At 38.3% G+C, this 11,678-nt stretch overlaps 1 protein-coding gene across 1 annotated transcript; it reads left to right on the top strand.

Moving 5' to 3' along the window:
• Positions 1-5,256: 5,256 nt before the first annotated feature.
• On the top strand, positions 5,257-7,083 carry LOC112177141 (cytochrome P450 78A9). The gene is made up of 2 exons (XM_024315396.2): positions 5,257-6,319; positions 6,407-7,083. Exons 1-2 carry the CDS (start codon positions 5,354-5,356, stop codon positions 7,037-7,039), a joined length of 1,599 nt encoding a protein of 532 aa, XP_024171164.1. The 5' UTR covers positions 5,257-5,353; the 3' UTR covers positions 7,040-7,083.
• The last annotated feature ends 4,595 nt before the right edge of the window (positions 7,084-11,678 follow it).

Genomic DNA, 11,678 nt, shown 5'->3' with positions numbered 1-11,678 from the left:
ATTCAAAGCCATCATGGGTGTTGGAGGTATTAAAATCACTGTTCACACCTCACATTAGGAAAAAGGATAATTATAATAACTCTTTAGTGCCTAGGCTGCTCAAGGATCCTTCCCAATATTTTTAAAAAATTTACAATTTTTAAGGTTTCTTTCTTGTTTTCTTGCTGCTAAGTCTCGGGATAAAAGCTAGCTAAAGTTTGACGAAGAAAAAACCTCCCAATTCAAGCTTTATGGAGTATACTATATAGAGAAGTTGGTACACACATAACACACATGATTAGACAATATGTATATGTTATTATCAAAATAATGTAACTAACATTTCCAAGTGATCACTTGAAAAGTTGACCGTGAAAAGAGGTGCAATATCTTATTGCTAAACAATGGAAGTGGGAGGCTCCTTGCTGCATTGCTTCATTTGTTCGAGATATCCAATATTTTCTTCGGTGTCTACAAGTTGAAGCATAATTTTTTAATAAATTAACTTAATACTAGAAGATTTTAGTCGAAATATTGGAATCCCTAGGTACCTGTCATGGTAGTTCCTTTTTCTTTTTTTTTGGTAAAAATAGTACATGTTGACAACTTGACATTACCATGGTTCTAACACCTAATAAGGTTCTCCTCAAAAAAAAAAAAAACACCTTATAAGGTCTTGTGTATAAAGATCAGAAAATTAATTGTGTGGTCATACCTTAGGACAAAATTACATTCAACTAATTGATATATTCCAACATAGAAATAAATAGACAAAGTTAAATAAATGTGTTAAAAGTTAAAAAGGGAAAATACAGTCACTATTGCTGAATCTAGTCATGGTCGAAAGTCTTTTGAGTTTCAAGCAACTGGCATTTTCGATCATGCTGAGTCAATATGTGTTCCTTCGACCTGAATCTGGTTTACTTAGACAAAGAAAAGAATCGATTTAAGGACTGGTATTGCACTACAAACTTCACTGCATATTCTAGCCCTTCTCCAGAGTACTTAACTTCCTGTACAAGCCAGAGACGACTCATCTCCATTTGTCTCCTGGGTCGATAGACCAAAACACCCGATTACTCACAAGTGCATGCATCATATATTAGGTATTGTTAACGTGCTGTTGTTCTTTTTGTATTGGTTTGAACGTGAGGACTGAAACTTGATCTAGTTGAGAAATTTGGAGGTAATGTGTAATAATTTTTATTTAATGATAAACAGTGCCCAATACTGATACATAAAACATAGAGGTTATAGGCTTTCCAGGAAAAAAAAAACATAGAGGTTATAGAAATTTCCTTAATATTATGAGGCAATTAGACTTGTCTCCAGTATATTTAAGGCAATGTAATATCGATACTCTCGGATGTGATAGAAAAATCTTGAACAGTATTATGAGAATCAGTCAAAATACTATATTTCTTGATCCCAAAAAGCTATATCAAGATACTTTATTAAAACTTGACGGAGCGTAATAAATTTGTGGACTTGTTGATAGCCTTCTAGACTTTAATTAAATTAAATTTACATAATGCAAAAATCTCTTTTTATTTGATAAAGTAATCTCGGGTTCACATCTAAAACCAATTGGCAATGGATGGAGTGGCTCAAACCCTTATAAAAGGCCATAGGCAATGTCCCATTTTTCTCATGTGGTATGTATATATTCTTAACACGCTCCCGCACGTGTGGCGAATTTTCAAGCCATACATGTGAACAACTTTTGGGTGACGTGGAGCCCGGGTGGCCGTTAGGCATGCACACGTGGGATAACCTGCTCTGATACCATGATGAACAACTTTTGTGTGACGTGGAGCCCGTGTGACCGTTAGGCATGCACACGTGGGATAACCCGCTCTGATACCATGATAAAGTAATCTGGGATTCGCATCCAAAACCAATTGGCAATGGATGGAGTGACTCAAATCCTTATAAACCTATATGCAAAGTCCCATTTTTCCCATATGGGATGTATATATTCTCAACATGCCCCCGCACGTGTGGCGAATTTTCAAACCATACACGTGGACAACTTTGGGTGACATGGAGCCCGTGTGGCCGCGAGGCATGCACACGTGGGATAACCTGCTCTGATGACATGATAAAGTAATATGAGGTTCACATCCAAAACCAATTGACAATAGATGGAGTGGCCTAAATCTTTATAAACTCATAGACATGCAAGATCTCATTTTTTCCATGTGAGATGTATATATTCTCAACGATATTAACCAGGATACCTCCCGACAATCCCCATATCGATCAACTTCTAAACCCTTCGAAATCCATAATTAAGCTGAATCAAAAGTCTGTTGTTATAACTTGAAATGATTTTACTGGGATATCTATTCCAGGTCTAAACCCTGAATTCCAATTTCCAAGCTAGTGATCGAGTGTCTCCCCGGAATATCCAGGAGCAAGCTTTGGAAGGTGGGTTAGAAGCAGTCAACGTCAAGGACTCATGGAGACATGGACATGGCATACAACTGCCACGAGTCGATAAACCAGAAGTGAACCGTACTTCATCTTCTTTACCTAGACCTAAAGACAGTGCACCAGAGCCATGAATGTATGGGCCTCATGTGCGCCTTAAACCCCTCTCACCGAACAACGCCACCCCAAAAGCCGCCACGTGTTACACCAAATTATGGTGGCCATATTAACTTGTCCAGACCCGGACGGAACATCTCAGCCACAACGGTGCTCTTCCACACGCGCGCAAAGCTTTTCTGAAAATTGAAGTTTTAGCTTCTTCTTAAATCGACGCGAAAGTGTAGTTTGAATAAAGAAAACTTTTTTTTTTTGAATTGGGGAAGGTTAGTGTTAGAAAGTTAGCAACACACACACACATCTTTTGAGGGATATTTCGGCAGAGCCGGACTAATCTCTTCCAAACGCTACGGGGCAATAAGCACCCATTAGCTGGCCACCAAGGCCTCATGGGGATTCGAAAGCCAGACTTGGGAGTTCCATACTAGAACCTTCTACCACCCCACTATCCCTAGTAGTTAGAAAACTTTATTTTAATTTGGGTTTATGAGTTTTCAAAATTATAAGCGCTAGGCCAAAGCAACTTAACTGAGAAAATTAGATGCAAAAGATTTGATGTGTGAGATGTGAACATGATTAAAAAATTCAAAGTTCTTCAAAAGAAATAGCGTAAGCATAAGAATTAGAAAGGTTAATGTTGCTTAATTTTGTGATAATTAATCAAGGTGTTTGAAAAGCTTATAAAGTTAGAGATGCATTTAGCATAACCTATAAAAGACTAGTACGCAATGCGCCATCCAAATCGTATTGTATTAGATAATATCCTAGTTTATTGTTAGTGTTTAATTTAGCTTATAAAACTCTACGACTAGCTTTTATATTTTAGTTTCTTGATTAATGAACACTCATTTATATATTACAAAACTTATGTATCGTGAGACATAAGTTCTAGAATAAGTAAACTTATTCTTGGATATCTTCTAGAATATGTATCGTGATACAAACTTATGTATCAGGTTTTTACATGAGTTTGTAGGAACTTACCAAACTTATGCAACTTAGATGTACGTACAATCTCGGTGAGTGAGTAGTTCCTACAAAATATCAGTAAAAACCTGGACGACTCTCTGCTTTAACATGTACTAGCTAGGAATGCATTATTCAACAGTTCCTTTAGCATCATTAGCACATAAAAAAAGTAGAAATTAATTTGGTTCTACATACTTAAGAGAAATTTTTTAAATTATTGGGGAATAGTCTTTACTAACAATTCTATTCTAATGTGAAAACACTAATTCGGTTTACCTGCTTTGACGTGTCTCTTAGCTTTGCCCAATACTAGTACCTGTTTTTTCGTTATACTTCAAACCATGCCACCATGTAGGCCTGACATTTAAACCCGTAACCTGCAAACCCGCACTATACTCGCACGCTAAAAACCCGCACAAACCCGCCCGTTTATTAATCTGGGCTAAAAAAAGCCCGCACGCAAAAAACCTGCAAATTAACGGGTTTTGCGGGCTAAACCCGTTGGAATCCGTTAACTCAAAATCCTTCCCAAAAACCCATTTCCCATTACCCATACGGGTTCCCCATTTTTATTTTTTTTTTTTCAACCAGGGCATTTTTATAATTTTTCTTATTCCCCATGAGGATCCGACAGGTGGATCTTCGTATAATTGTGAAATGACTATTCAAAAGGATATCCGTGAGGATTCGACCGTTGGATCGTCGAATAATTTTGTGAGGATGATTCTAAAGGCGATTTGGGACGATCCAACCGTTGGATCTTCATATAATTTTGCAAAAATGATTCAAAAGGCGATCCGTGAGGATCTGACCGTTGGATCGTCATATAATTTTGTGAGGATGATTCTAAGGGCGATCCGGGACGATCCAACCGTTGGATCTTTGTATAATTTTGAGAGGATGAACCTAAGGGCGATCCGTGAGGATCTGACCGTTGGATCATCGTATAAATCGGTAAAGATGATCATCTAGGTGATCCGTGAGGATCTGACCGTTGGATAGTCGTATAATTTTGAGAGGATAAAACTAAGGGCGATCCGTGAGGATCTGACCGTTGGATCATCCTATAAATCGGTAAAGATGATCCACTAGGTGATCCGACCGTTGGATCATGGTATAAAACGGTAAAGATGATCCTCTAGGTGATCTGTGAGGGTCCGACCGTTGGATCGTTGTATAATTGTGATTTGTGAATTATTTTTTGTCAAAAAAGGAAAGGAAAAAAAATCTAAAAATATAGAAAATAAAAAATTTCAAAATAGAAAACCAAAAAAGTTCATATAGAGAAAATGACAAATGAGGGGTTATATACATAAGTCTTAATTGGTTTTAATTGCTTTGATAAAAAGTTAAAAAAAAAAAAATGTTTACGGGTTCCAACGGAAAACCCGCAAACCCACCGGGTTTGGCCCAGGAAACCCGTTAAGCTAACAGGTTCTTACCGGGTCGACCTGTTAAATACCCGGCCCTTTAAAAACCCGCACCGTACCCGCACGTTGCCAAGCCTAACACCATGGTACTAAAACAAAGACCTAATTTCAATTTCAGTTCGGCTCTCTGGACTAACCGCCCAAATACACGCGCACACACGCCTGCATATCTGGCGGCGCATCTAAAAAGCCCCAAATTTGTAAACCAAAGAAAAATAAAAAAGATTTCTCCTGTCTTACTCTTATACGTTCCTATTCTTCAGTATAACGGCTTTTGCTTCTGCTAGCCCCCGAAACTACCCCCCCAACTCCCCTATATAAGTCCCATCATCAGCTCATTCTAGTTCAAACTGAAAAGCACAGCCTTCTCTTTCTTTCTGATTACCAAAGAAAGCCTAGCTTGTTGTATTCTCTCACAGTCTACCATGAAAACAGACATTGAAAGCCTCTGGGTTTTCGCCCTTGCTTCGAAATGCAGAGCTCTCTCCCAAGAAAGCATTGCATGTTCTCTTCTTGTCATCGCTCTCTCATGGCTCGCCATGACTCTCTTTTACTGGGCTCATCCCGGCGGTCCGGCCTGGGGAAGAACCATCAAAAATATTATTACTAGACCAACTGCTATGATTCCCGGTCCGAGAGGTCTGCCGTTGACAGGCAGCATGAGCCTGATGACGGGTCTGGCCCACCGGAAAATCGCCGCCATGGCCGAGGCTTGCAACGCCAAGCGCCTCATGGCGTTCAGCCTGGGCCAAACTCGCGTCATCGTTTCGTGTAACCCTGACGTGGCGAGAGAGATTCTCAACAGCTCCGTCTTCGCCGACCGGCCGGTGAAGGAGTCGGCCTACAGTCTGATGTTCAACCGGGCCATCGGGTTCGCCCCATACGGAGTGTACTGGCGAACCTTGAGAAGAATCTCGGCTGCGCATCTCTTCAGCCCGAAACAAATCAAGGCGTCTGAGTCGCAACGGTCCGAGATTGCCTCCCAAATGGTGGCAATGTTCGGCGCGCAGGCACAAAACCTGTGGGTGCGCGAGGCCCTCAAGAGAGCCTCCCTCAACAACATGATGTGCTCTGTTTTTGGACGCAAATATGAGCTTGATTCGGTCAGTGACGAAGTCGAAGAGCTCAAGTCGCTAGTGGACGAAGGCTACGACTTATTGGGTAAGTTGAACTGGTCTGACCATCTTCCTTGGCTCGCGGACTTTGACACCCAAAAAATCCGGTTCAGATGCTCCGAACTTGTCCCCAAAGTAAACCGGTTCGTTACCCGGATCATTTCGGAGCACCGGGCCCGAACCGGTGACAAATCCGCCCTGGACTTCGTTGACGTCTTGCTCTCGCTCCAAGGACCCGATAAATTATCCGACTCTGATATGATTGCCGTGCTTTGGGTAAGCTTAATTAAGCTAGCTCTGATATTATTACCCAGATATTAGAATCTAATTCTTGTGATTAACCAAACGTCGTCGTTTTTACAGGAAATGATATTTAGAGGGACGGACACAGTGGCGGTTCTGATCGAGTGGATTCTGGCGAGGTTGGTGCTTCATCCAGAAGTTCAATCCGCGGTGCATGCTGAACTAGACAAAGTAGTTGGGCGGTCCCGAGCCGTTGATGAGTCTGACGTCAATCAGATGGAGTATCTGACGGCTGTGGTGAAAGAGGTGTTGAGGTTGCACCCTCCGGGCCCACTCTTATCATGGTCTCGCTTGGCCATCACGGATACAACAATCGACGGGCGACACGTGCCTCAGGGGACCACTGCGATGGTCAACATGTGGTCCATTTCGAGGGACCCAGCTGTTTGGGCGGACCCGCTGGAATTTAAGCCTGAGAGATTTGTGGCGCAAAAGGGTGAGATGGAGTTTTCGGTTTTCGGGTCGGATCTGAGGCTCGCGCCCTTCGGGTCGGGCAGGCGGACTTGCCCGGGAAAGACGCTGGGGTTGACAACTGTCATGTACTGGGTGGCTTCGCTTTTGCACGAGTACGAATGGATGCCGTCCGATCAGAAGACCGTGGACTTGTCTGAAGTGCTAAAGCTGTCTTGCGAGATGGCCAAGCCTCTGACTGTAAACGTGTGCCCAAGGCGTAGGATGAGCGCAAGTCAGTGAAGTTTAACATTAGAAGAAAAGTAAAATAATGAAAAAAAAAAAAGGGTAAAAGTAAAAGAGTGTTTGTTGCAGGGGGCTGTTGTGGGTGGGTTCACAAAAGCATATACCCTTTACTTGTTGGGTCATGTTGTTTTTCTTGGTCTGTCACTGTCTTGAATGCCAAGATAGTTAGATGATCAAAGTGTTTTAATTATAATTATTGTAAATAATGATGAAAATTAATACTAGTTTTATTTGATTTCCTTAATACAAGCACTAATTGTCTAATTTCATGGATCTCCGTAGCTTTATGTGTAATTTCAACGAAGAAGATGTTATAGGAAACAAAATTCTCTTCATTTTGGACAGTGACCCAAAGCCCAAAGTTGTTCCAAACGAAGTTAGCAATGACACTATTATATAACATCATGGTGATTCTATGTGAGGGTTAAGCAAATGAGATGAACAACCTTTTATTTATGTGTTTAGCTAGTTAAACCCTAAACCGCTATGTAAGTTTTCTCAGTAACAACAACTAATTAGTAAAGTCAGACTCTTTAGAAACGATTAAAAGCAATTATTGATTTTTCGATGCATGGACAACTGATCCTAGCATTTCTATTTCCAAACATACGTACAATATAAAATATTATAAGAATATCATTCTTAACCAAGAACAATCCTAAAATATATATATATATATATATATATATATAGATTATGTATTTCTACGTATCTTCAGGTTACTCACTTTTCTTTTACCAAATTCTTCTTATCATGGCATGAGATTTATAGATTATGTATTTCTATGTATATTTAGATTACTCACTTTTCTTTTCCCTAATTTTCTTATCATGGCATGGGATTTGAGAATTGATTATCATTGGTACCCTAATATCAATGATTTCATGATATCCATGAACAAGTCAATCATCGTATTCAATGAATGATAATGACTACCCTTTATCTTGTTTTGTATATGTGTTAGAACTTGGAAGTAATGATAAAGGTTATTAGGCACCAAGTAAGCACTGTATGTCCTTGATGTGGTGGGTTTAGGTTTGTCTACCAGGACCACCACCCTTAAGAATAATTAGCTAGCTAGAGACAATAAGACATGCATGTTCAAATTGATGTGGAATATAACAATTTTCTGGACTAACTTCCCCTTGATGTCTTCCACATGCCTATGTAATCAAACTAATGTGACATTTCATGATTTTAGAAAATTAGACTGAACGAGATTTTTATTCCAGACCCTTTTTTTGGGTGCAATTAGACCAGACCTCCTCTCATTTCCACCACAAGCACCAACCTTTTGCTTGGTATGCACAAACACACTCCCTCCTCCATACACCCAAAAAATCTTGTATTTTATAATGAACGAAATTGATTCTGAACTAAGCACAGCCAATATTTTTTTTATTTTTTATTATAAATTTTCTTTTACAAAAAGAGTAAATGAATAACCATAGTCCCTTGTCAAGGAGCCACCAATGAAGAGAAGGCAACTGAACAGTGCCACATGAGACAGAACCATGTAAGCATGTATATCAAGGCAATTGAGCTTGCATGAGTTCGTGATTGGAAACATATTTGGCTTGAAGTTGACTCGTCACTAATTTTGAATTTTCTCCGCTCTCCTCAGATGGTACCTTGGCAATTATAGGTGGCATGGAAAAATTGTGTGCATCACATTTCAATGATGCTATTTCGTTGTTCACATATTTTTCGTGAAAGAAACCAGGTGGCTGATGCTTTGACCAATTTTGGCGCTTCAGGTACGAGCTTTACTTGGTTTGATTCATCTCCAAGATTCATTAATCAATTTTGTTTAAGAGATAAGTTGGGTCTCCCTAATTTTCGTTTTAGATGAAGTTTTTTGTTTTGGAAGACAAGAGGTTGTCTGTCATTTGACATCTTTTCACTCAATTCAGGTTAGTCACATCTTCCGTGAAGCAAACGGTGTAGCCAACAGGTTAGCGCACCTTGCTAGTTTTAATTACATTTCTGATGTGTGGTTAGATGAAACTCCTGTTATTATTCGGGATGTTCTCTATGAGGATGTTTGTAATGTTTCTAATGTTGCACGGGGTTCAGGTTTTATGTCCCCCCCCGTTGCAAAGTATTACTTCAATAAATGGAACCGGGCATGGGGCTGAGCCTCCCAGCTAGGCTGGGTTCCAAACCCCTTTCAAAAAAAAAAAAAGACAGGAGGTTGTCTGTCATTCTTCTTTCGTAGTACTTTACATCTGGAGAGTATACGATATTTACTTGTATTTCTCTATATTTTTAATAAATCTTTTACCTCGCATTTGGGAGGTTTGATTCAAAAAAAAAAAAAAAATCACCCATTATGGTCAACGTCAGAGTAACACCTTGTAGAGCAATACCGCATATATAAACACCAAAACTCCAATCAAGCATTACGATGAGAAAGAACACCCATAACATTCATAAGCACAGCCAAGAATTTGATCCATGTATTATCTAGCAAACCAAATTTTGGAATTATGTTTATGAATCATGATGGGACTAGGACCCAGTTTGTTGCGGCTAATTACCTGGCTCACACAACACTCCAAACCCTTCTGGTCCTCTTGTTCCAACATTTTTGGACACAAAATCAGTATTGAACATAGACCGAGAATCCATTTATTCTTTTTTTTTCTTTTTAGAAAGTTTTGTTAAAACTTGTAAATATGTTAGGCCTATTGACGAATACAAAAATGTGAATATCGAATTAGTATATACTACTTTGTGTTTGGGTAGCCAATACGTTGAGAGATTTAGAATATTTGTTTTTTGCTACAGCTGAGATTGTATATGATTTTGGGTCCTAAGAAAATCATCTTTGTTTTTGTTTGTTTTTTTTCTTTGGGTTGAATTTTTTTAATTTTTAGTTTGACATAAAAATTAAATTATTCTTTGAATGACATTTCCCCCTGACTGAACAAAAGTTATCATGTGAATATTATCTAAGTTCGGCTGTTCGGCATTACAATGTAAAGTCATAATCAAGTTTTTTCAATATGTTTTCGTTTCTCTTGCTTTTTGATCAACTAGTGCAGATATAATTGGGATTGAGAGTATCTTTCAATAGTAGAAAGCAATCTTTAATATTAGAAATAAAGATACCACAAGATTAAGAGCTAGTTTAGGCTTGGTTTGGGGTAACTTTTGGCTTCGTCCAACCCTCCTAACGAATTATCTGGAATATTAGTAATCACCAGGACTCCAGGCGATCTTCACTGATGAATAAGTGAATAACTTGTGAATTTTTTATAGTCGATAGAAGTTATTGAATTGAATTCAACCATTGCTATTTTTCAAATCCTCACTTTTCAGTTGCTTACTTGGTTGCTCATTACTATATATCAAATTATCAATTCCATGCATTTTCATGCTTGACCTAGACCATAAATTTTGGCATAATTTGAGCAACATGCTCATTATATAGATTATGAACACCCTTTAATTATTTAAAAAAGGGATTATTGACCACCCCACCTCGCGATTACTATCCTAGCTAATGTTCCTTGAAATCAATTACGGTCTCTTCTTAGAGGCGTAATAAAAATTCTAGGCTTCGTATGAAACAGACATGAACAATGTTCACGTCAACTATGTGTCAAATTCAACCTGATTAATTTAAATTTCTATATTTGACAATGCGGCTAAACAATTAGATTAATTATTCGGCTTGATCATTAGCTGGTGGAAAGCTATAGGTTAAGCATGTGTCACTAACAAATTGACTGCTAATTAATATCATTTACAAAACGAACTGGTCTCTTTCACATGTACTAAATTGAAAAAATTTCTTTGGTGCATCAAATCATTCCACTGTTGCCACAGTTAGTTGCTTGTGTTGTGTAACAACAAAGAATTTTAAAAATGGATTTGACGATTATCAAAATCTCCCGATCATCAAAAAGTTCTAACGTAAATTAACATGCACACAAATGCACACACATGCCAACATCAATTTTCTTCTTTATTCTTAATTTCAAAGACAAAAAGGTGAGGAATTAGAACAGGTCAAGAGACTTTCGATTTCTTTCTAACTTAATATGTAAGATAATAACAACATAGATTTCAATATATGTTACATGAACCATGGCCTATACATAGGGTTCCTATTTTGATAACGATAGATTAGCTCAATATAATGATAGATCTTCTCTATATAGTTCTAAACAAATATATAGTCAATCAATAATTGTGCGGCTTTGGTTTACTAATACATAGGGATGACAAAAATCCTCAGCGGGGCGGAGTTCCATTAGATACCCGCCCCTAATTTGGGGGGGGGGGGATTCAGGGATAAATGGGAAATGGGGATGGGGATCCCCAATCCCCGCTATCTAAGATTGGGGATGGGGATCACAATCCTCATCCCCAAACCCGCCCTAATAATATATACATATATTTAATTTATATATATATATATATTAATTTAGTTTTTTATAATATAAATCACAAATATATATATATTTACTACTTTACTTTAATAGTTACACTTTTACTTTAATAGTGTTTTGACTTTTGCACTCACTGAATTATGATTTATGAATTTAATCATGTTTTAATTTTATTTGTTGTAGAGTTTGATATTAAAAAAGGCAATATAAGAAAAAAAATATTTTATTTATTAATT

Source organism: Rosa chinensis, chromosome 1 (genome assembly GCF_002994745.2).
Source record: "Rosa chinensis cultivar Old Blush chromosome 1, RchiOBHm-V2, whole genome shotgun sequence".
Lineage (NCBI taxonomy): Eukaryota > Viridiplantae > Streptophyta > Magnoliopsida > Rosales > Rosaceae > Rosa > Rosa chinensis.
This window is presented reverse-complemented; position numbering and strand designations above follow the sequence as displayed.

Excerpts from the sequence above, each read along its gene's own strand:
- LOC112177141 (XM_024315396.2), top strand. The coding sequence starts at position 5,354 with ATGAAAACAGACATTGAAAGCCTCTGGGTTTTCGCCCTTGCTTCGAAA. Across the intron at positions 6,320-6,406 it reads ATATGATTGCCGTGCTTTGG|GAAATGATATTTAGAGGGAC; the intron begins GTAAGCTTAATT and ends TCGTTTTTACAG.